The 24,967-nt window shown below is 36.1% G+C and overlaps 3 protein-coding genes and 1 long non-coding RNA gene across 19 annotated transcripts; 2 read left to right on the top strand and 2 right to left on the bottom strand.

Moving 5' to 3' along the window:
• Positions 1 to 3,118: 3,118 nt before the first annotated feature.
• On the top strand, positions 3,119 to 7,924 carry LOC113294900. The gene is made up of 6 exons (XM_026543273.1): positions 3,119 to 3,268; positions 3,378 to 3,554; positions 5,235 to 5,300; positions 5,477 to 5,537; positions 6,021 to 6,258; positions 7,660 to 7,924. The coding sequence occupies exons 1-6, from the start codon at positions 3,137 to 3,139 to the stop codon at positions 7,817 to 7,819; spliced, it is 834 nt and encodes a 277-aa protein (XP_026399058.1). The 5' UTR covers positions 3,119 to 3,136; the 3' UTR covers positions 7,820 to 7,924.
• A 57-nt stretch (positions 7,925 to 7,981) lies between these two features.
• LOC113297857 lies at positions 7,982 to 12,470 on the bottom strand. Of its 16 annotated transcripts, XR_003333794.1 has the most exons (12): positions 12,314 to 12,470; positions 12,171 to 12,214; positions 11,909 to 12,001; positions 11,609 to 11,792; positions 11,175 to 11,309; positions 10,635 to 10,768; positions 10,016 to 10,415; positions 9,727 to 9,915; positions 9,572 to 9,628; positions 8,546 to 8,724; positions 8,308 to 8,413; positions 7,983 to 8,220 (listed from the first exon to the last, which is right to left on the bottom strand). It is a non-coding gene; the product is annotated as an uncharacterized LOC113297857 (long non-coding RNA). The 16 variants fall into 16 exon arrangements; XR_003333793.1 differs by having other exon boundaries at positions 7,982 to 8,220; positions 9,572 to 9,915; XR_003333795.1 differs by having other exon boundaries at positions 7,982 to 8,220; positions 8,308 to 8,407; positions 9,572 to 9,915.
• A 1,878-nt stretch (positions 12,471 to 14,348) lies between these two features.
• LOC113297856 (protein HEADING DATE REPRESSOR 1-like) lies at positions 14,349 to 16,557 on the top strand. The gene is made up of 3 exons (XM_026546427.1): positions 14,349 to 14,654; positions 15,736 to 16,070; positions 16,156 to 16,557. Exons 1-3 carry the CDS (start codon positions 14,540 to 14,542, stop codon positions 16,360 to 16,362), a joined length of 657 nt encoding a protein of 218 aa, XP_026402212.1. The 5' UTR covers positions 14,349 to 14,539; the 3' UTR covers positions 16,363 to 16,557.
• A 2,415-nt stretch (positions 16,558 to 18,972) lies between these two features.
• LOC113297855 lies at positions 18,973 to 22,887 on the bottom strand. The gene is made up of 6 exons (XM_026546426.1): positions 22,533 to 22,887; positions 21,891 to 22,169; positions 21,629 to 21,802; positions 21,442 to 21,548; positions 20,011 to 20,345; positions 18,973 to 19,911 (listed from the first exon to the last, which is right to left on the bottom strand). Exons 1-6 carry the CDS (start codon positions 22,686 to 22,688, stop codon positions 19,316 to 19,318), a joined length of 1,647 nt encoding a protein of 548 aa, XP_026402211.1. The 5' UTR covers positions 22,689 to 22,887; the 3' UTR covers positions 18,973 to 19,315.
• Between the last annotated feature and the right edge of the window lie 2,080 nt (positions 22,888 to 24,967).

Genomic DNA, 24,967 nt, shown 5'->3' with positions numbered 1-24,967 from the left:
TTGGTTTGTGATCCCGTCCAAGTTATTTCTCTTATTCAATCGGGATCGCAAATTCCTATTTGATGATTGCAAATTGAATTGAGAAATTGAGATATAAACTCTTTGATATAGTTTTCTATAGATTGAGTCTGACTGTCTAGTTGATTCTCTTGAAAGTATATTGAAGTTTGTCTATTCAGATTGCCGAATGAAATATTGGGTGTGGTTGTTAGACCCCCGCCTTTTCACTTCATACCTCGGCTTGTTAGCAGTTCCAGACTCAACACCTTGCATTGTTCCATCCTTGTCATCATTTTCTTCATTTGTCTTTGACAGGGGAGTGCTATAAGATCAAGTTTTGAGAAAAAGTATGAGTTTTAGCATACTGGTGTGCTACTATGCCAAAGTATCAACATTGATTTCAGGTGTACAATTTTTTACACATGTGTTAAAAGCGTACATTGTTGTACACAAGACAAATCTCTTAAAATCTATCAACAATGTACAATCATGTACACCTTATTAAAGGTATATATCAATGTACATATACTATCGTAAGAAAGTTTTGTGAGATACCTTTTTCATGGCCTCATTCAGGTCTTTCTCGATTGTATTACTGACGCCGCTGATGATCCACCTGAGAAGCCTTGGCACACCTTCCTCATTGCTTGGTCGCATGCCTTTGTTGTGTTCAGAAAACCAATGATGCATTAACAAATAGGTGAATAGTTATAAATGTAATAGAAAGGAACAAACACAATGAACCGAATTATTTAATATGTTGAATGGATATATCAGGTGTACAACCTTGTGCACATGTAAACTCACCAACAGATAAATCACACAACCATTAACTTTAAGTGGTGAATGGATATGTTTCTTAATGCTCTCCATGAGATACTCATGATATGAACTGGCCAGCAAGTTTTCTTCATCTTATCCAAAGACTCAGAAAAGTGTGCATAATGGTTCTTGCTAATCATACTTCCGTTTTCCTGGGTAAAAAAGACCGTGATACACAAGTACATAGTAAACAACACCACTAAGTCTTCAGCGTTTCTTTCAATCTCCAATTGCGACTTCGGTTTTAACTCATGATACGTACGATTTCATCCTCCACATTTTTTCCCCATCTCATTTCGTTTCTTAAGAGTCAATCTGTCTATCAGCGAACCGTATTTTTTTTCAGCTGCAGTTTTTACATCTTCTCCTTTTTCAAGTTCTGTTGCCACCATCTCAATCCCATAAATTAGAAACAAATCCACAGGTTCACTCTTTACTGCCACTTTCTTGTTCTTCTTGTGAGTATCAAACATGAAATAATGTCCCCATGTGTCACAAATTTCATGGTGGTACTCTCTCACAATTTTCATGATTGAGTTTGGGTTCTTAGTCCATATATCATCTCTCTTTTTACTTGGATCTTTTTCATCTTTCTGATCTGCTTTTTTGTGGTCAAATATATCTACAACATGCCAGAATGGTCCTTCCTTTTGCTTCTCTAATTGATAATCGGTGAACCATACTTTTCCTCCTCTCTTTTTTCATCTTCCTCGAAGTTTTTATTCACAAAGTTACTGATTGCATGGAAACTTGATCTATAAGGTTTGTTGGTATCTATGAAAATGAACCAAGAAGAATAATTCATTATACTCATAATTATAAAAAAAAAAACATATCATTGTACACACAAATAGGACCATATCATACAGGTGTATAGCTGTGTACACTTCTACAGAGAACTAACTAAAGCAATATTTTCCCACACAACATGCCATAAATCAATGTTGGTATACAAATCTTTACACTCATACAGAAATCTATAAAAAAAAACTTTAAAACACACACATCAGGCCTATGAAGATGAAATAGCATGATGGTGCAAAGATGTGTACAGCGGCACCACAAGTGATGTGATAACATGTTGAAAACACACACAACATGCCAAATAAAGGTGAAATAGCATGTTGGTGCAAAGATGTGTACACCGGAACCACAAGTGATGGGATAACATGTTGAAAACACACACAACATGCCAAATAAAGGTGAAATAGCATGCTGGTGCAAAGATGTGTACACCGGCAACGCAAGTGATGGGATAACATGTTGAAAACAGACACAACATGCCAAATAAAGGTGAAATAGCATGCTGGTGCAAAGATGTGTACACCGGCACCACAAGTGATGGGATAACATGTTGAAAACACACACAACAGGCTAAATAAAGGTGAAATAGCATGGTGGTATACAGATTTGTACACCGGTAAACACAGGTGATGGACAACAAGTTGAAAACACAAAAAACAATGCCAGTATATGAAGTAGCATTGCCCTTTTTTGCTTGACCAGATGTTGACTTCTTTGAAGTTTTTGATAATTTCTTTGAAGTTTTTGATGTCTTTTTAGATGGTGGGGATTTTGAAGTATCTTCTGCTACAGTTGATGTTGAAACTGCTGCAGATTTTGATTTCTTCTTAGGTGGTGGTAGATTTTGAAGTATCTTCTGCTACAATTGATGTTGAAACTGATGTCGATTTTGATCTCGTCTTCGGTCCTGGTGATTTTGAACTTACTTCTTCAACTGTTGATGTTGTATCCGAAGATATTTCTTGTGATTTCCGCTTTGCAACTGGTTTTTTAACCATCACCATGGTGTTAATACTACTGTATTCATCAATTCTACGAAGATTTAAGGTTTGATTATGAAGCTTTAGGGTTTGGATTTTCGATTTTGGATTTTAGGTTAAAGTTTTTCTCTGGGTTTTCTTTTCTCTAAGTTTTTTTATCTTCTCTCTGCTAAATGAAATACTAACATTTCTGGGTTTTTTTTCCAGTTTTTAATTGCAGTTTTATTTTTCGAAAACGTTTCTCTTCCACATTAATTATGTCAATTATAAAACATTTTTTATTCGCTGCACGTGTACTTTATGAGACGCGTGCGAAGGATAACAGCGTCTTTACACATTTTCAAATAAGGATAGGACTAAATTGTTCCTAGTCGGATCGGGGTGGACTAATCCGTTTTTTAGGGAGAGGTTTTGGACTAAACGGGTTTTTTTCCCTTTTTCATTTGGGAAGACCTTGGGCATCTCCATACGACCCAGTCTTATGTTCGCACTCCAAGACTCCAACTAGCGAGCAAGAGAGGAATAGAGAGATGATGACGAGGAGGAGTTTGATTAACATCTTCAGTCGAAGTTACAGTGCAGTTGTTCGAGATTCAGCGGAGCTAACAAAAGTTATAAAATCCGAACTCAAACACGAAAAAAATACACTTCCGTATTATCTGGTAGATTTCCATTCCCTCGAAATAATTCATTAAACTGGTAGATTTCCATTCCCTCGAAAAATCAACCCTAGATTTCCAAAAACCCATTTTTTTATGTTGTATTTTACAGATCAAAAATGAACTTGGATCAGTGGGGAATTTTACATTAGAATGGGATAAATCGGAATCCAAAGATGTGGTTCTAAGGAGGAAAAATGAATTTGGTGAAGAGATTGATGTTTCATCTAGGGGTGCACATACCCTACCCATACCCGCCAATCCTACCCTATCCGCCAATGTTTTAACCGTATCCTACCCTACCCACTATTTGGCAGGTAGGGTGATGGTTAAAAGATTTCTTATCCGCCGTTAAATGGGTAGGGTGACGGGTAAAGCTCGAAATTATCCTACCCTACCCGTCTACCCGCATGATATATTGAAAATACCAAGTAACCCTTCCATTGTTTTTTTCTCCTGCACATTTTTTCGTTGTTTTTAAAGATATCAGGGGTAAAATATAAACACACTTTTGTTCATCTTTTCTTCAGAGAACTCAACCCCACATCGAACCATTTACTCTCTCTTTTGTCGTCTGAAAATGAAAAGTGAAAACCCCATTCAAAATTCTCCATTGAAGAAGAAGATCAAAAAAGTCTCATCTCCATATAAGTAATTTGGTTCTAAGTGGTTTCACATTTCTCTAACCCCATCTTCAGGTACTATTCAAACTCCTCAAAAACTGAAATTTCAGATCGAAAATCGATTTATTGATGTTGTTGTTTTTACCTCCGAAACCAAGTAATTCTTGGCGTGTTAAAACTAGTGTTTGATGACTTCGTAGTGTTTTTAACTAGAGTTTACAACGATTCCCAAGAGCTTTCCTCTACTTTCTTCATATGAGTAATCAGTTGAGTAATATGATTTAGGAATTAGTTGAGAAATTAACATGCATGTTAACTGACTGATGAATTTCTCATAGAAATTTAGTTTGTTCCACATGGAGGACGAGTTTCAATAGGATTCTGTTAGGGATGGGAGCAAAAAGGCAATTGAATGGGATTTATCAAACTCGAGTCATATGTTAACTGATTGATAAATTGTCTCTTCATGGTTGTATAGATTTCATTAATTCATGACTTCTAGCTAAAACCCATGTCTTTAAATGTAAAAAGTTTTAATGTTTCAAACAATTTCAGTGAGATTTTGTTCATATAACTCTGAACTATCTTAGCATCTTGGCATAGACTGTGTTTAGTAAGTGTCCTGAAATTTGGGTTAAGGGAAGTTGTGTTACTTGATGTTGGTATTATGACTGAATTATGTTGTGATATTACTTGATATTGTGACTGAACCAAAAGTCTGAAAAATTGTATTCCATAGTAGGATGTTGTGATATCTCTCTTCTAACAGATACAGAACTTGTTGTGATATTACTTGATGTTGGTATTATGTCTGAACTTTGCATCAAATCATTCACTATTATGACTGAATCTAACAAGAGATAACTTGTATGCAGATTTATTTGGTGATCTTAGTACTTATTCCATCATCGTAGATGATGATTGAAGAAGAAGGTCAATATGAAGAGCTTTTGGTGATGATACTGTTATATGAAGAACAAGGTCACGTGAAGAACATGGAATTGGGCTGGGATTCATCGTTTATTTCAAAAAGAATACAACTCTTTTCTTGAGAATACTTTTATTTGTACATTTTTTATGGTTATGCTTTTGTTTCTAAATTCATCGTTGGTATACTAGCACAACATCTATTTCTACGCTTAATCAAGTGATTACTAGATATACAAGTTATTCTGGTGCTTCTCTGTGGTTTAGCAGTACCATGGACCATCATTGCTGTGTTTCGCATGTCCATTGTTAGACATGTTTATACTTGTGGTTGAGGCTCTGTTGAGATGGCAGGAGCAGGCTTGAGCTGCTGCAATGGTAATGTTGGTGCTTGAAGTGGTTTCTGCCATTGGTTACAGGTAAGGAATTATGGAAGCATCTTAGATGGATCTGAAATGGGCACTGTAAAGAAGCAGCAGAAGATGGTGGTTACAAAAGGAGCTGAAATTTTGTATTGCAGGTGATATAGATGGTGCTTGGAGCTACATGGAAGAAGAATTGTGCTGCTACCAATTGTTCTGTGGTGAAGCTAATTGGGTTGAAAAATTAGGTAGCTGATATGGTGAGAAAATGTTGTTGCATGAGGTGATGTCTTATGCAGTCAGATCAGGTGGTAGATAAGGCATTGTTGACTGGAATGCAAAGGGCCTCGGGTGTTGAGTGTGACTGCTGAAATGGAATGGAGATTTTCTGATGCTGAGAAACTCACAGAGCTATGCTGAGCTGTAGTGGTTGAGCTGAGTATTACCTAGGTTTGCTACAGATTTTGTTGCTTTGGGGTTTGTGGTAATTGAATGCCAGACTGCAGTGAGGAAGTTTGTTTGGTGCAGATGAATGGAATTGAATTGTAACTGGAATGAAGGAATCTATGAATTTGTGTCAGTTGAGAAACTACAGGGTATGAAGAGGTGGTGCAGTTGCTGATGAACTGGAATTGGAGGTTGTGTTGGTGGTAGTAAACGGTTATACCCGCCACCCTACCCTACCCGACCCGACCCGCCAGAGAATGGGTTGGGTAAGATCTTATCCGTTTAATGGCGGATAGGGTGGCGGGTAAAAATTTTCTTAACCGCCAGTAAACGGGTAGGGTGACGGGTATAGGCCATATCCTACCCACCCTACCCGTTGTGCAGCCCTAGTTTGAGCTTTATTGGGTCCTCCTATTGCTGAAGAAGAAGAAGAAATACACAAAAAGGGTTTATTTCCTAACACAGGGCTAATGAAAGTTTGCATAAAAAAGCCTGGGTTGAGTTCCATTTTGCAGTTTGATTGTGGTTGTATTGGTAAATGTGAAGGTGGTTCTGAATTTTCTATCCAGAATGCTTACTATCTTCCATCTTCCAGCTCTTTGGGAGGTTCAGTTTATAGAGGCCCCTTGTTCAGGTTAGATTTGACGCTCTACTTTGTGTTTTTATTCTCAGTTTCCAATTCAATTTTGCTTTTCAGTTTGCAACTTAGCTTTCACTAGTGCTAGTCATTAAGTTGATTAGTTGAGTGCAGTGATTTATGAATTTGGTTTGTTAGAACCTTGTTAGGTTCATCAGTACCATGCACCACTACTGATACTGAACCATAAACATTTGCCTACGGAAAATGAACAAAATTATTGGAACAGAATTAGAAATGAATCAATGGAAAATTCTTTCATGTATATCATGTGTGCTTATAGTCCTGTAAACTTTGTATATTCTACTTATTCACTCAGTATTCCACTATTCGTTGATTGATTGATCGACCCTACTTTTCTGTATTAAAATGCGACGGTAAGTCTCCTTCATATCCGATGAGAATGCAGAGGCTTCTAGCTAGTTTTATGTGTTGCAAGTTAACGTTGGTTAATCTGGCCAGATATTGGCATGTGATATAAAGGACATTGACGCCTGCTAATTCTGAAGCGTGGACACATATATATCTTTATCATACTGAAACATATGTTGATGGTATCTCAAACCAATAATGACTCGTACTGGCTGAATCCTAAAACGATTATTGAGGTTGCTATTTAAAATAAAATAAGAATATGTGTATACTTGAAGTGGTTTTATGTTTATCGACTTCTTCTGAATATTTCAGACACTAAAAGCTCAGAGAATCTGAGAATGTATAATTTAGAATCGAGACATGGATCTTGTAATTTATTATGGGACCTTGTTTTCCTTCTATTTGTTAATTGGTGTGGGATATCACCATATCTGTGATAGCAGGTATTAGTCTAAGGGAAGCTTATGTCAGCTTTTAGTTGTTGGCATCCAAACTATGTGTGCCATATTGATGATGGTGATTCAGTATGGGTTTTCCAGAAATTAAGACCAATATTATATCAAACTTCATCAGATTCATGGTTGAAAATTATAGTATTATATGGACCACTTGTAAGTTTTATGGAAAGGCCAGAGCAACTTCTTGCATATGAACTCAACCCAATAGTATTCTGGAAAGGCTTAATCAACTTTCATATGTAAAGTAAACTTTCTTGCCACCTTTTACTATGAATATCTTGTGATAATTGCAAGATTTCCAGTTCTGTTTTGGCTAAAATGCCTGTAATCTGTACTCTGAAATTGTTCCTCAACATATTGACATACATGAGCCTTTATGTGCTTCATAGATGAAGTTTCTTGATCATATTTCAAACACAATCTTGTTTGAATTTTGCACGTAAATGTCATTTTTCTGTGATAATTAATGGTGAAAAAATTTGGATGCTTTCCATTGTTTTTACTATGTATTTTGCAAATTCAGTAAACCTTTTTAATTTTCTTCATCGATGGCATGTATGTGCAGCACTCTGGATCCTGGGTTACAGGATGCACTGAAGGGTTATTTGAGGGCTAGAGGAATTGTAGAAGACTTCACTGATTTCCTCCTGCACCACTTGCATAAAAGAGAATACGTTCAATACATGGAATGGCTACAAAAACTAGACTCTTCTGTAAGAGCTTGAGGTTTTGCGTTGGTGGTGATTGTCAGTCTCTAACTTCAAAAGGAAGCAAGCAGCCAATATGCGTTATCTTTCTCTTGTTTATCACATCATCTCTTTTTCTTTTTCTTTTTCTTTTTTTACAGGCAATTGATTAGCTTTTAACTGTTAAAAGAAAACTAGATTTTGTGCAAATAGAACGACGTAGTCATGCACCAACTACAAACACAATGCATCACTTCCTCTTTCTTTGAACGATATTTTTGATTTGGTAAAGCTCGGCTTCGCCTCGCCTAGTCCCGATATGATTTGGTAAGGCTCGGCTTCGCCTCGCCCAGTCCCGATATGATTTGGTAAAGCTCGGCTTCGCCTCGTCCCGATATCAACATGTTATCATGAAAAATGGTGTATCTAACAAATATAATCTAGAAAGAATGAAATTTTCTTAGCACTTATAAGTGTCGGTAATGTCTATCAGTGGAAAAATAGTCAAGTTATCACCATTAATTTACCTCAGTTTTCCTAAACCGTCTTAACAGTTGCTCTGTAGGAGTTCCCCTTGATCCAATGATTGATATCAAAATAACCGTGGTAGTTGGTGCAAAGATGAAGCTGTACCTAGATGTAACGGTATCCATTTACTATAAGCATTAACAATGGATACATGCTTTCCGCACATACCTCAAATGAGAGTATGAAAAATGGTGGAAGAAACAACATTAACAATGGGTACATGCTTTCCGCACATACCTCAAATGGAAAGAATGTAAGTGGATGAACCGTGGTATACATGCTTTCCGCACATAACCGTGGTATTTAGGGAAATGTCAGTGGATGAACCGGTGGCACTGGCCTTGCGTAAGTACTGGCCTTGGCCTTAGCCTTGCAATGTTGCTCCAACTGAACATCGTCAGCCATAACAAAAACACCTAAAGGATGAAGTAATAAGATGAAATTCTTTTAACCCATATCAAAAAAGAAAAAAAAAACGATGATCTTTTAACTTGGTGTGGGAGCGGCTTCGCCCCGCCCCATGATAATGAATTTTTGATTTGGTGCAGGCGGGGCGAAGGCAACGCATTTTCTACTTGGTGTGCCGGGAAATAACATAAAAACAATTCTAAAGGTCCTGTAAAATCAATCACCACAAATCATTTTTCCAAAATTGACTTGCAAAAGACTCAAAGGTAAAGAAAATATAAGTTGCCACTGTCAAATCTTTCCTCATAGGCAAAAACCGTGTTTTAGTGGTGATCAATGGCTCACCTGCTAGGGCGCAAGCATATGTAACAGATCTCGAAGCATCATAAGATAATCTTGCTTGTTGCATGAGAACATATGAGTTTATCCAAAGTAGGGTAATTATTACATAGAAAAGCCAATGAACTAAGAAAAGCCAAAAAACTAAGAAATGACACTGTTAAAATTTTCTTTAATGGCGTCCACTTTTGAGAAATCCCCAAAGTTGATAAAGAAATTTTTTAGATGATATGCAGTATATGATAACTGTAAATTGCATAAAAGTTATTGGAAGAGCTACTTGAAGAAATGCAGCATATGATAAATCAATGAAAATTATCACCCATGCCATTTGACAAAAATCTAGAAGTACTCCAGGTGAAAGTAACTATTGACGCCAGCAGATAGGTACAGTTTTCCGTGACTATAACCTTGCAGACTTAAACATCATCCACAACATAAAGCTTCTCATCCACTGAACATCTGGAATCCTTAGAAGAGGGCTCAATTACACATTGATAAAATGAGATCACTTACTTCCTTTTCGTGCAGTCAATCAGATAGTCTAGCCTTAAAATTGGTAATTTGAACCTCCTGCTGAAGTAGAACTAATATCTCAAACTTAAGGGCTAAAAAACAGCACCCAATGTTTCAATGAACTAAAATTTAAAATATCATACGAGTACTTCTACCTTGGTCATATGATCTGAAAGTGACTACCATAATCCAACTGATTGTGACATTCAGACCAAAAATTTCGTGCCTGAAAATATAAAGTGAGAAAACAAAACATTATAACTAAATACTGTAAAGACTATATACCTTTCTTGATCTTTGTATCCGTTTCTCCAACTCTGCACTCACCACCAAACACTTTGTTTCTGAGAACATAAAGTGAGAACATGAAACGTTAATGACTAAATTTGGGAGCCACTCTACATTCATGGATGAGAATGCTACTACAGGTGGATGACTGTATACCTTATATAGAAGTACTTGATTCCTTTTGTTCTGGTGGAAGTATATTAGTTTGTTCTGATGAAAGGCTTACAACCTGGCGAAGGAGTGCCTTCTCCATATCTAGTGTAGACTACTAATTGAGAGAGGGAACAAATAAACCAATATTAGAGAATCACTGTGGACAACTCACAAAATCATGTTCTCACCGTGATTAGAAAGTAAATTGTAGGTAAGAAAGTTGGTTAAGTTTGGCGAGCGAGGGTCCTGATTTCCAATCTGACCACCAGTCATTGGTGTGTCTGGAAGGTGCACTCCATTGGCCGGATTCTCATGTAAACTTGGTGGCATCCAAAACGCATGTATACTTGAACGTATTGGCTTGGATACTATGGTCTGGAGTGAAGTGCATACCACCTCCGAGCTAAAAAATAATACAATCAGAGAAAGCAAGCAAAATTCACAAAATACCTAAATAGACAACACAATTTGTGTAGACTAAATATTATATATAGTATGGATAACGTAAGTAAATTGTGAAGTTGTGTATACGGTAACACATGAGAATGCTAGTTATTCACATGAGAATTCTGAAGTTGGTGGGAGGAAGCAGTGGTAATCTTATTTCATTACGATTACTCACCTATATTATTCCATTTTTGCATTGTGATTGTATTGCCATGATTCCGGATCAAAGTGAGGAACATTATAGCTCCATAAGTATTGTGCACCTTAGGTTGACTGCGTTGTTCACTGCAATTGGGTAAGCGTCTAAGCCTACAAACACGAAAAAAACAAAAACGTTCCACAGAAAGGCCATAAAACTATTCCAATTAGACAACAAATGATTATATTTTTACTGAGATACTTGTTAGTTCCAGAACCTCTACACATGAGATTTAGGACACGTTGGATTGAGCTAGGATATTGTATAATCAATCTTGGTTTGGTTCTAGATCACCAAACAGCCAACGCTGAGTCTCAGTCTAGGGTGAATTTCGCAAATAGTTCTCTAAAAGTGAAGATTTTTATACTAACTTCCATGCAACGTCTAATTCGAGGAAGCATACAAAATAAAACATTATAGTCGGAATACATGGCATAACAAACATCCGAGAATGTAAGTGACGAAAAAGTTCTCTAATAACTCAAAGTGTATAAATTATGTAAAAAGTGTATTCACCTGCTTCTTTAATAAAGTAGTGCAAGGTCCTACTTTGCATAAACTTGGTTGTTGTATATCAGAGCAGACAGGCACCTTGTAACACATTTTTGCCGCAAAATTAGCAGCACTAAGTATCTCATCTTGTTTCTTTACCTGCAAAAAAACAAAAACATTCAATTTATATGGAGCAACTCCAGGAAAATATGAAAATGTTTGGATAGTATTGAGAAATGTCTAGGCAGCTGGGCAGTATTGGCACATAATAGAAGCGAGATCCTTAACTTTGTATGTGCTTCCCACTTCTACAACATTTTCAAATAATTTCCTATAAATAGGAGAAAAAGAAGAAAAAAAACCAGTTGAAATATAACATAATTCATATTGAACCTTCCATGAAGACAATTCTGGAGGCAAACTGTAAGAAAATTCATTATCGTCATGTGCAGCCATACCTTTGGAAGAAAATTCAAACTGAAAGATGGAGTTGAAGCGTTATTCCAATACCAGAATAACAAATCTATGCCCCAGAAATCCGCTTACGAATGTCAGATGAATCATCCGGAATAATCCATTTATAATTATGGACCATTCAACTTAACACATTATCAGTTTGTGCAGCGCACCTAAGATACTCAACTGAAAATCATAATAAACCATTCTTATAGCCTGATAATTATAGCCTGATAAACTTGTTTTCAAAGAGAAGATCAAAGAATCTAAAACGCCAAAGAGATTGCACAAAACATGAATACCTTTTCAATGTACTGACCCAATTCATTTTAGTTCCTATCAATTCATTTTGCCTCGTAGTATATCAGCAGCACCACCATTATCAGTTCTATACTCTGCAACAATTATAAAGAGGAAAAAATTCAATATGCTGATCAAAGTACACCAACATGAACACACATCAGTATGTTCCAATCAGTAACAACATGAATGCTTCTAACTTCTAACTACAGTAACAGTAACAGCATAATAAACCCTAATAGTAAGATACAAAATATGGATTACCTTGTTCACGATTATGGTTTAGTTGTTTGGCAGATTTCTTTTACCTGGTAACAAAAACTATTTTTTATTACCACTAATGAGAAAACAACAAACCCTAGTCTGCAAATCGAAATAGCCAAGTAAAAAATAGGAAAGGAGCAAACCCCAATTTCTGTTCCATGAATCTAAAACCAGCAATCAGTACTCTGAAAATCAAAGAGAATGGAGAAAAACGAAGAGCATATCTTAGGATTTGTTATGTGTTATTTTATTTTTTATGTTCCGTGAGCGAAACAGAAAACTGGTTCTTAGGGGTTGGTATGTGTTTTTTTTTGTTTTATGTTTTGTGGGCGAAATTTGCGTGAGAATTCCTCTTTTTCTCTCCTTCAATAAAAAATGAAACAGATTAATTCTATGAATGGGTGAGGGTCACCGTTCAACGTGGAGCCTTATGAGTTTAGGATTTAAAGGAGTTAGAAGAAGTTGATCATTTTACCCCTGGGAATGTGGTTTAACGTTGGAGCTTTACTAACTTAGCGAGGTTGTTGGTGCACTCGAAGTTGCAACCAAATAGCAGGATTAGTACGTTATCAGAACTTCAATCCTGATAATGCAGGTATTCACACTCTTGTTAACTACATGTCAGTATTTGTATTGGAGAAGTTTTAATCGTGCTACTTGAGCTTAAATGACATTACGAAAATCTGTTGATTTGAAGTTGTAAAGTCGTGTGGTACAATTACTTCATCATTTATTGAGTTTACTGGTTTCCAATTTGCTTGGGTGGATTGGAGTACATTCAAGTTCAACTATTTTTGTTGTGGTACCTATAGTGGATGGATTCCTGGGTCGAAGACGCACCGACCCACGTTTTGCAGAGACTGTGGAGTATTTGTGGTGTTTTCAAATTTCTCTTCAAGAGAAATGTCGTCCCCTTAAAAGTTACCAATGTCGGTACAAAAATCATTGTTTCGGTTAATTTAATAAGATGTGCAGTGGGTATAGTATATGCGTTCAAGAAGTGTTGTTATACACTTGACCACATGGTTTTATTCACCGGTCTCCTGAAAGATTTGTCCTGCATCTTTTTAATCATAATTGCACATTCCTACTTCCGAGTCGGACGATGTATGTTGCTAAAATATAGATGGGACTGCAGATGTTAGCATAGTGAAAACAAAAATGTTATTATGAACCGCACGAGATGAGGGCCAGACAGAGTATCAAAGGGCCACATTTCCCAAATGTGATGGAAAATATTCTCTCGGCGAGATTAAAAAACATGTAACAGGCATACGTGTGTGTAGTATCTTCAGAAAGATTCCAAAGGGACCATGTACTATGGAGAATCACCAACTCACCATAAAAGATGACCTAAAATCAAAGTCGTCTACGAAAATTAATTCCCCCAAAGGATCACTATGCTCGTCCGAATGCTGGAGCTTCGTCAACTCATTCCTTTCAGATATTCCTAGGAGGATCATATACCAATATTCACCGATATTCGTCTCGGTAAAATGTTATTCCCTCCGTTTTTTTTTTAATAGGTCAGTTTTGTTTTTAGCGAAATTTAAGGAAATTAAGAGAACTAATCATTGAAAGTGGTCCTCATGACACTTGTCAATAAAAGAAGTGAAGTGAAATGGTCCCCATGACACTTGTTAGCAAAAGAAGTAAAGTGAAGTGGTCCACATGACACTTGTCATCAAAAGAAGTTAAGAGAAAAGTGGTCCCAAAAAATTAAAATAACATTTGACTTTCCCAATTAGGAAACTGGCCTATTTTTTTGAAACTTTTATTTATAGAAACTGACTTATTAAAAAAGAACGGAGTGAGTACTATTTTTAATTTCAGCTGCTGTTAGTTTAAGATTTTCTTATGTGTTTTATAATGCTTCACCGCCTGTTGCAAAATTTAAAATCCAAAACAGCTCACCGATACTTCTATCCTCCCATCCAACAGTCACAACTAACCGTCTCTAATTGCATATCCTTTTTTTTAATTTAATTTAAAAACACCTGATGGCAAGAAGAAAAATAAAAAATAGAAGGAAAAAAAAAAACTGAAATCCTCATCGAAAGAATAACCAAAGAAAAATAAAAAATGTTTGTCGTGAAATCCTATCTATCCGTTAAAAACAAGGACGTCATTATAATAAGCTAACGGACATATAACCAACCACCGTAAGATACTGATAAAACAAAGGGAAAGAAAGAAAAGTTGAACAAACTAAAGAGAAAAAACTGAAACAAGATAGACATTTTTTTCACAGAAAGAAAACAGAGATTTTAATCTTCTGAGTTGATATAAGGGGTTTCTAAGAAGATTAAAGAAAACCACCCAGATGTTAAATTCTTAAAAGTTGAGTTATTTTTTTGAGTTTAAGTTTGATGATAGTTATGGATTTGTCACCAAGCTCAGATAAGAGAAAAGAAGGAAATTTGGATGGCTTCTCGACTGTTAGTCCCACAACTAGGGTGTTCTGGAATTCTCGCAAGAGATCTGGTAAAATTCAACTTAATTGGTCCTTTTTCATGTTTGTTTTTGAATGGAATTTGATTAATTCTGATGAAATTGCATCATTTTAGAATTTTGAGAATGACTCATTCATGCATGTCCCTCAAAATGGAGGAAGAGTTTTACATATGCAGCTTTGAACTTAGAATTCTCTCTCTTTCTCAACTGTGGAAGATGGGAAGTTGACTAGTTGTTTGATTTTTCTATTTTTAAGAAGGATCTTTCATTTAGGCATAATTCTCAGCTAATTATCTTACCAAAATTTTATCTTAAAAACATATCTTTAGCGTTGACTGAAAATGTCTGCCAAGAACCAAAGAGTTTGGGCTTCATTATAGTTTTGTTTACAATATATGCGCACATGCCAATTTGATTTTGAGTCATCACATTTAAACTGATCTCTGGTTTTCATTTTGAAACCAACAAAATGAACACAGTAACATACCAATAGAAACAACATCACCAACTCATTCACCACAGCCACCGTCAGAACTCGTGATAGAAATAGGGAGTGGCTCTTGGGATTCCAGTAACCTAGAATATTAGCTACAGTATTTGTTTCAGAACAATGCAGACCTGTACCATATGGTAGTCCGCACAAGCTTTAAGTGGGTACTGGCTGAGACATTATGTACACAATCGGAGGTGTAAGCCCAGGGTGTCTCCGTTTTTTCTTACCATGAATTTGCAGCGAAATGTCATTTCTCTTGCTGTTATGTCCAAGTTAGAAATGTGTTGCTCTTTTTTTTGAACTAATCTTGTATGGTGATTGTTGCTTTAGTTAGAACTCTACGAGCGAAAAGAACAAGGAAACGTCAGCCGTACCCTGAATTTTGATATTAGAATTAAACTAATGAACAAAACAATCAAATGCATGCTTATAAAAACGTACCTTCAAAGGCAAGCCAGTCCTCTATCTGTCACTAACAACGTATTCAGGTTTCTTATACTTAAAGACTACTTTACATTGATAGGTAGACTTATTTTTTCTGATAATTTATCTGTTTGTTTCTCTTCTTGTTATGCGCAATATGTTGGGTGGATTTGGTTGTCTACTCTCCTACTGCAGCAAATGGCCGAATAATCGTTAAACCAGCAGAAGAAACACTAGAAACTCCGGAGAAACAGAAGAAAGAGGAATCTCAAATGGACGTGGAAAACCCACAAGAACCGCCGCCACTTCCGGTCCTTTCAGAACGTAGAAAGGCTCTTTTTGAACCGTTGGAGCCAACAACAGACCCAATGAATGCTCGTCGTTCGTCAGCTGATATGCTACTTCCTCCACCCGATTTTGACGCTGCATGCTATCCTAAAGGCTGGCTGATCGGAAAGAAACGGAAGCTCGTGAATGTTGATGTCGTTGAAAGCATGCGACGAATTGCCGTTCTGGAAATGAACAGAAAGGTTTCTCAAGCTGACCTTGAAAAACCATACATCATTTAGACTACTCGACTAACAATAACTTGTTTAAATTTGGAATTTGTTCCAGGACCGGGAAATCGATGGCTTAAATGAGCAACTAGAGGAGGATGCAAGAGTCTTGGAACATCTCCAAGTTCAACTCTTGGAAGAACGCAGCAAACGTGCAGATAAAGAGAGAGAAAATAGGATGCTGCATGACCAGATCTCTATGTTGATGAATATGTTACAGGAACCAGAAGGAGCTGATGAGGATGAAGACACACAGGATCCCTAGTTAAAGCCCCTTATTCTTTAAAGAATCTGTTATTGTGTCCAAGTACATACTAGTTAGTTATACATTTCAGGAAGAAACAAAGATAGTCCAAATGTTGTTCATTAGTTAGTAATAATAAATTTCCCTTGTATGCTGATTACATAATTTAAAATTGAATTTGAACGTTCGATTAATGATAAGGTCATATTCTTTATAACATTCGTTTTTGCGAATTAAGCAAACAAGATTTCTTTGATGGGGATGAATAATTTTGTACACATCAAAAACCAAACCTCTTATTTCATGACATGGAAAAACAATTGAAGTCTCCAACCACAAGCCAATGCTAGTCCAAGTAATTGATCAAAAAAAAAAAATGCATGCCGAAGTAGGAAATATTCAAAAGATCATTTCGAAGTGCATGAAAATCTATTGGAATTGTTGTAATTAGACATAGGTTCGGATACCAAAATAAAGGTGGATTTTTGTTACTTACATTCTTCTTCTTTAAAGTATACGACATTGCCCAAGTGCTGGCAAGAGCCATGAAATTTCAGCACTGAACAATCAATTGTAATAGATTTTGGTGATAGCTTTGCATACGACCAACAAAAAACAAAACAAACTACAAACCCAACAGAGAAAAAAATGTAATCAAGGAAACTTGAGTTCAATGTGAGGCCTCATTATATCTGAAACTTTCTGATCTTTCTCACTAGCCCTACCATAAATTCAACTATTTTAGTGTGTAGGGTGTACATGATCTCCACCTCGAACAATCTGACATAATTTCAAGAAAACAGAAAGAATGCGCATGACGAACGGGGCATTAAAAAGATGAACAGATTTTAACAAGAAAAATACGATTAATTCCAGACTTGCATTATAAAATACCTAGCATTTTTAGGGGTCACTCAAAAGGAATTAGGCCACCTTTTTATTCCCATCCACTGAAGGTGGTTAAGGAATGTCTTAAAAACAGTACAGTGTCTATATTATCCTTTATCTTTATACTAAATCTAAACATATGTCCCTCATATCATTTCTTTCTTCTTCTCTTTTCTATCCATTGAAAAAAAAATTCATCATTTTAGTTTTGATTGAAAGCAAAGATCGTCGATCAAACAAATGTTTTGATTGATTGTTTAAAATTAAAACTCAAAATTCATTGACCTTAAAGTTGAAACTTAGAACATCAAAAAAAAAAGTTAAACAAACAAAACGAATAGATGATAGTAGCTGTGATTCAAAATCAGGATTTGATTACTTGAAATCAAAATTTTGATCCGAAAATTTTCTTGCATTTACACTAACAGAAACATAATCGGTAGATAATAATCTACTTTAGCTACCGATTATGGTTGATGTTCTTGGATTTGCAGTAGCAGAAACATAATCAGTAGATAATAATCTACTTTACCTACCGATTATGGTTGATGTTCTTCAATTTATCATTATCTATCGATTATTTTTTATTCAAAAAATTTAATTTCTCTGTACTAAAAGTTACGTACAACCGGTAGATAATGAACACCACTAACTACCGATTGTGAAAGTAGATAATTTTGAAATTTTATTAAGTTTTGAAAATTTGAATTTTGGGCCATGAACACAATCGGTAGATAATAAGCATCACTTATTAACACAATTTACTAACGATTATAGTAAAACCAAAATTCGAAAATTGAGTATATTCGGAGGTTAAAGTAACACACTTTATTACCGATTATGTTAGTATGAAAGTTCGAAAATTTTAGGATTTTGGCAAAATCACATTTTATGGCCAATATATATTCGGAAGTTAAATTTACTACCGATTATGGTAGTACCAAAATTCGAAAATTGAGTATATTCGGAGGTTAAAGTAATACACTTTACTACCGATTATGATAGTACCAAAGTTTGAAAATTTTAGAATTTTGGCAAAATCTCATTTTGGGGCCAATATACATTCGGAAGTTAAATTTATTATCGATTATGGTAGTACCAAAATTCGAAAAATTGAGTATATTCGGAGGTTAAAGTAATACACTTTACTATCGATTATGATAGTACCAAAGTTTAAAAAATTTAGAATTTTGGCGAAATCTCATTTTGGGGCCAATATACATTCGGAAGTTAAATTTACTACCGATTATGGTAGTACTAAAATTCGAAAATTGATTATATTCGGAGGTCAAAGTAATACATTTTAGTACCGATTATGGTAGTAGCAAAGTTTGAAAATCTTAGAATTTTGGCAAAACCTCATTTTGGGGCAATATACCTTCGAAAGTTAAATTTACTACCGATTATAGTAGTACTAAAATTCGAAAATTGAGTATATTCGGAGGTTAAAATAACACACTTTACTATCGATTGTAATTAAACTACCTATTGTAGTATTAACTACCGATTGTGGAAGGGCAATTTTACCATTACAAAATACGCGATACAAAGGCTAGCTTTCATTACAAAATACGCGATACAAAGGCTAGCTTTCATTTCGATTTGAATGACCCTATTTTGTCTTATTGTTGGCCCCTAATTCCTTTTGGGTAGCCCCTAAAAATGCTAGTATAAAATAGGCAAAATTAGGTTGAGTGATGTTAGTTCCTCGACGGGATATTAATTCTCCAAGTTATACTCGTGTGCTCCAATTTGTTATCTTCTTCATTCATGATAACATCACATAATCATATCCAAGAATAAACAATTTCACACATACAACATATGTTTCAGAAGTTAAATTTGGGAAATACTGATTACAAGGGCATTTCAGATAGATGCCCGATTCCCAATTTCATGATAGGATTTGAAAGGATTCTTCATCAAAACAAATTTCTGAATCCCAGCATTTCCACACGCTATGCACACCAACTCCAGTGGTTTCATATAGTAAGAGAGATATAACAATCGAAAAGTAAAAAACAGATCCACCAGTACATTTTTTACAGAAGTCAATGAGTAAGATGTGGGGTTCAGAATCTATATCCTATCTAGCTTGGGTTTCACCGTCTTCAGAGATGTTAAACAAGAACTGCGGTAAAGATGCAATGCGAGGAAGATGCAGCAACAAATCCCCAAGTGAGTCTTTTCTCGACATACCCGGCTTGTTTCCAGGAGAATCACTAAAATCCCCGTCAGAACCTGGGAAAAGATCAATACACTTGTTGTTGCGAATTAACTCAGTACCAAGCCTTGGTTGAGTATGTTTTCCACCTTCATTTCCGTCTTCACAATAAACCTGGGAGTTCTGGATTGGCACAGCATCCTTCTGTAAAAGACAGCAAAAAGAATTGACTCTTGACATGAGTGACTTCTCGTCAGAAGCTGATGCATTTTGAGTATCACTGAGTAGATACTGTGTGATCTCTTCAAGCATGTCTTTGTTCTCTGATCCTTCAGAGAAAAGGGGATTACCGGAGGTCATTTGCTCAGATATGCAATTTCCAATGTGGTTCACTAAGTCACTCATCGACATGGATGGACGAATTCCAGGAACTTTAAGTTGATCCCAATGACTCGGTAACCCTTTTGACACTTCTGGTTCACTGCTCCCAGTGTCTTCCATTCTATGGGTGTCCATCACTGGTAAGGTTCGAGATATATTTAGAAGCAAGACATGGTTGATCAAATAATCAAGATTATCAGCTAAATTCAACGACTGCATGCCAAGTAAGAATATACCTGAACTGGGGGACGGAGTTTCTCGAGATATAAGGTCTTCTGAGATACCAACAGCATCTGGCAATTCGCTCTTTGGGGATGATGACTGGGGGCCAGGTGGTGACAACTCATCCACAAAACCAGAGTAAGTAGATATGAACTCGTTTTTAGGTTTATCAAACACATGGGACTTGGACTCGCTAAGATCCTCAAAGACAGAACCCTTTGGTTCAAAAAACGGAGACTCCAACACCACTTCTGGCTGTTGACTCAACCAGTTCAGACGAGGATCACACTGAATAAGCTTTTCAAAATGCTTGCTTAGCAAGCCTGGTGGGCACTGCAGAAAATGCCGCCTGAAAACACAAGTGTATGTATGTGTTAAAAAAGATGAGACCGAACTGATATTCAGAAAAATTTATATGCACAGGCAAAGCAGCTCCATGTCAAACACCTGAGTTGTATGAAGTATGCCATGTTGTCTATTTCCCAATTCCCACCATAATACACAACAATTTACACACAATTGGGTAGGAAAAAAAACAAGTCACCTGAGGAACACCATATTTGATGTAGATATGTCAACAATCAATGAGTGTATAATGATGCAACAATTATCTTTGTCGAGTATCTATGTCGTTTGGTCTTTTCTGGAAATCCCAATATTTAAGATGCTTATATGACGAAGAACTAACCTTGTCTAGTAAAATCTCACTGCTACTAATGCTGACAAGTGATCAAAGATTTCTTAGTACTGAAAGTCAGAATTCAGCTTAAACTGACACTAAATATTGACGACTGCAAGATGATTCAAGAAGAAATTGACTAATTTGAAACACAAGCTATTCTCTGACGCCATTCAAACCTCACCTAAAAGCAATTTTTTCCACTTATGGTCACCATAGAACTTGATTTCAGTGCTTATCACTTAATTAATTAAGGATATCCAGTGAAAATTGTTGAATTAGATTGTTTGATGAAACCACTTAATAAAATGTCAGTTACAATAACTAAGTGATTAAGAACAATGTGCCGCACTACCACTATGGTCGAAACATGAACCCACTGCAAGACTTATTTCTGTTCATACTGCTGCATGGGCACCAATTTACCTTGTATTTTAAACCTTCAAATCTGCAACACTTGCAGTCAATTGAGAGGTTAAAAACTATCAGGTCACTCAGCTTTAAATGAAAATTCTTTCAAAAAAAGTTATTTGGCACAGGCGCTTGATACCCTAAAAATCCAGTGGTACGTGATCACCAAGCAATCAGTCCCACACGATACTGTGACGGTAATAACTCCACAGATATCATTAACCACAACCAACAAACAGACTATAATAATGAAGAACACTCTTTCCATATCCTCCAAAACTTTGAACCATTTTCATATACATGCAATCATCAACAGACCTTTTCAAAGAGAAACAAGTTCTTCCCCTTGCATTACCTTTGTAAACTGGCTTGACCACCAGTAAAATCTGATGTTGCTTGCCATAAGGTATGTTTTCTAGGCTGTGGATTGGTCTCTTTGAAGAAAAGTGGCTGCCTAGCCAGCTATACAAGTAAAACAAAATTTATCAGATAACCCAAGTTCAAGAAAAGATACATGCAATTTACATACACCAATAGCTTACCACTATATCCAGTGTCCCAGGACCAGTCTCAGGACAGTCTGCTTTCAAATCCAGTATATCGGACCATTGAATTTCCATCTTACTCTTAAGACCACCATCAAGGACTTCCCAAACAAGTTTATGCTTTGCGAAGTAACATTTTGCCACTAAATCACCTTCATATCTTGACACACACTGTTGAATAGAGTAGCACACGCAGGAAGAAGATTGTCTTAGAACTAAGAGAAAGTATTAACTAACCAATTTTATGCACATTACATACCTCCCAAGTTCCAATCCTTAAAAGTGTAGCAGGAAAGTTTGATGCCTTAAGTTTGTCAACACTGCCAGAGGCAAGCGAACCCTTACTATCCTTCTTCCCATCAAGATTCTCCCCATCTCCAGGTCCTAATTTAGAAGGGTTCCCTTGGGCAAGCCTCATTTGAATCAAATCTAGCAGGGATGGACTCTTTCGCAGCCGTAAACCCAACGGACTAGGTTCGTCCAGTGGATTGTATTGTGAAGGTTGAGCCACAGCAGTACCAGCTTCAGCTTCCCATTGCTGTCGAATCAAAATCCCCAAATTTAGATAATCCATTCATAAACCCAAATTAAACACCAAAAAAAAACTATTTTAATTCTTATAAGTAACTTTGAAAACTAAACCCAAGTCAGAGAAAAGCCTTAGAAAGACAACAATCTCAGGAAAAAGATCCCAGATCAGAATCTGAATAAAGCAGATTTCTAAAGCATTAGATAGTCAATCGGATGTCAAATCTTATTAAGCAAAGTAAAAAACCTATTAATAGTCAATATCAAGCTCCGCAGAATAAGCAAATTATGATCTAGAGAAACTAACCCCTTAAATTACCGCGCACACAAAAAAAGAAAAATGAAATGAGATAAAATTGAAATATACACAAACCTGTTGAAAACGAGGACCAAATTTAGATCTCTTATTAAGTGGACCATGTTCATCCTCTAAAGTATCTTCATACTCTAATTTAACAGACAACTTATTATTCCGACACATAGTGTCAGATTCAGATCGAACTTTTCCGGAATTCATCAACTGAACCATCAGACTTCGAAATAATCTTCAACAGATCCCCAAATTTAAATTAAAGAGAACCCTTGAATATCAGACCCTTGACTTTTTACAAATTGATCTAATAAAAATCAAGTGTAGAAATGAAAATTGAAACCCTAGTAGTTTTGGAAACACCTCTGAGGAAAAAACCCTAGATTCTTTTAAGAGAGAAGAAAAAAACACAGAAAAATACTCGGAAATGAGTTGCTCGAGAGCTTTGACGGCACGTAAGTAACTTTACACGTGCCTACCTAACGCTTTGCACGTGTTAAATTGTCTAAATACACAGTATTTGGACAACTATTTTGGCCTAATCTGAGATTTACCAAAACAACCTGATGTTGTTACCAAGTGTCGGTTCTCCCAGCGGATAGTTAAGTCATTTAAAACAAGAAGATGACAATCATGTATGTACACGTAAGATTAACACGTATGCAAATGGATATATGTGGGTCCTACTGTCTCGAAGATTTGGAGTTTTTTGTTCGTAGAGCTTACACTCTTTTTTCAATACATGGGGTGCGACCCTAGTTAGTAAGTTCGCGAATGATTCGCGAATCATTCGCGAATTTTTTCGTATCACGAATTTTACCGTCTTATTTGCGTACGTTTGCAACTCCGAACCCAAATCGCGTATTATGTGGCATTCCCGGATTATTCGCGAATCGTTCACGAATTTTACGTATCCCGAATGATACGTCCGCTTAATTCGCCGTAAATTCTTTAGTTTTTACTTTTCAAAGACTCCATTTTTTGGGCTTTACTGCCTCCCGAGCATACACGACCGAATATTAGACGTGTTGTAATTTTTATGAAACAAAAACGACTGAACAAATTTGAAGGTGAAGGTGAGAGAGATCTCAAACTCACTAACCAAGCATCTAAACCACCATACGACGTCCTCTTGGATAACCAATGTTGTATATATTATTAATATCATCATATTGAGTTTATTTTTTCCTTAAATAACTCACACATGCATAAAAATTGGTCTATGACTTTATAAATACAAATTATTTGTTATATATAGATACCGAATTTTCAGAGCCGAACTCACATTTACAAATCGAATTATACACGTACGTATGCCGTTCCGAATTAATGACGAATCACGTCCCGTTGACCGAATTTTGGACCGAATTTGAATTTTACAAAACCGTATAATACCCGTACGTTTGCCGTTCCGTACGTTTGCCGAATCCCGAATTGCTAATTAGGGGTGCGACACATATAATTGGTTCGTTCAAGTGACACCTGGCTTGTATAGTGAATAATTAAGTTGTCAAATGCGGTGGTTGTCGACTGACACGTGCGCTTGTTTTCATTTTACTCCTATCATCCATTTTATCCAGGTGATGTATGAAGTGGATAAAGCTAGATAATATGTTGTCGTTTACTTTTGAGTTTCATACGCTCTTTTCAGCATGCAGCCATCAAACATCACGGAATGCCTGTTGTTGAAGGTTTTTCATTTTTCCTTTTTCTTGTTCTTTTATTGATAATTTATTATTTGGAAGAGTATCGGATTTCATCAAACCAAGGTACACGAAGAATCAAATATCAGAAACGGTAACAACATGGCCGAGCTCTTGGCTATCAGAGATGGTCTAAGTAGCCTTAACATCCTTAATCTTTGTATGTTATAGATGTATGTAACAGATTTATGAATGTTCCTCGGTTTTTTGAGAATGTGGTCCAGGACATCTATTTGTTAGTTAGGACTTTTCATTGTGTTCTTTTTTTTGCCATCAATATAGAGAAGTTAAAAGTGTGGCAGATTATCTCTCTAAGAAGACTGCTAAGAAGAAGTGCTGTGAAGTTTGGGTCGAGTGTCCAACCTTTTTGAATTTTCCGGTGTGTACAGTGACACTACGGGGAGCGCTCTCCCCCGTTTTGTAAGGCCCAGCTAGTTTTCTGTTAATGAAGTCTTGTTATCAAAAGAAAAAAAATATTAAGGAGAACCACATATTTATACGGTAAAAAGTACATAAATAATTAAAATTTGCTCATGGGAGAAAAAATAAAATAAAATAAATAAACTACTTATTACAGGCATGATATATTACTATTACGACTAGCCAAACACACGAGCGATGCCCCTGTAGTTTCATTTCAAAACCTATAAATTCACCGAATAATTTTGGATTGTTGTAAGCATCTGATTCATGTACGAATTAAGATGCTTATTATGGAGAAAACCTACCTAGGAAAACAACCAATTGTATGTATCATTGTACTAGACATCCAAACCTCTATAGGTTTCTTTCTGC

This window comes from Papaver somniferum, chromosome 7 (assembly GCF_003573695.1).
Source record: "Papaver somniferum cultivar HN1 chromosome 7, ASM357369v1, whole genome shotgun sequence".
In the NCBI taxonomy this organism is placed as follows: domain Eukaryota; kingdom Viridiplantae; phylum Streptophyta; class Magnoliopsida; order Ranunculales; family Papaveraceae; genus Papaver; species Papaver somniferum.
Note: the sequence above shows the minus strand (reverse complement) of the source record. Positions and strands in the feature narration are given on the sequence as shown.

What these genes read in the sequence shown, in the direction of transcription:
- LOC113297856 (XM_026546427.1), top strand. Translation starts at nt 14,540, where the DNA reads ATGATAGTTATGGATTTGTCACCAAGCTCAGATAAGAGAAAAGAAGGA. An exon ending in GAATTCTCGCAAGAGATCTG is followed by an intron (nt 14,655 to 15,735) that starts GTAAAATTCAAC and finishes CTCCTACTGCAG; the next exon opens with CAAATGGCCGAATAATCGTT. An exon ending in TTCTGGAAATGAACAGAAAG is followed by an intron (nt 16,071 to 16,155) that starts GTTTCTCAAGCT and finishes AATTTGTTCCAG; the next exon opens with GACCGGGAAATCGATGGCTT.
- LOC113294900 (XM_026543273.1), top strand. Translation starts at nt 3,137, where the DNA reads ATGATGACGAGGAGGAGTTTGATTAACATCTTCAGTCGAAGTTACAGT. An exon ending in TATCCGCCAATGTTTTAACC is followed by an intron (nt 3,555 to 5,234) that starts GTATCCTACCCT and finishes CATTGGTTACAG; the next exon opens with GTAAGGAATTATGGAAGCAT. An exon ending in AAGGGCCTCGGGTGTTGAGT is followed by an intron (nt 5,538 to 6,020) that starts GTGACTGCTGAA and finishes CCCTAGTTTGAG; the next exon opens with CTTTATTGGGTCCTCCTATT.
- LOC113297855 (XM_026546426.1), bottom strand. Translation starts at nt 22,688, where the DNA reads ATGGTTCAGTTGATGAATTCCGGAAAAGTTCGATCTGAATCTGACACT. An exon ending in GGTCAAGCCAGTTTACAAAG is followed by an intron (nt 20,346 to 21,441) that starts GTAATGCAAGGG and finishes TTGTGTTTTCAG; the next exon opens with GCGGCATTTTCTGCAGTGCC. An exon ending in AACTCCGTCCCCCAGTTCAG is followed by an intron (nt 19,912 to 20,010) that starts GTATATTCTTAC and finishes GAACCTTACCAG; the next exon opens with TGATGGACACCCATAGAATG.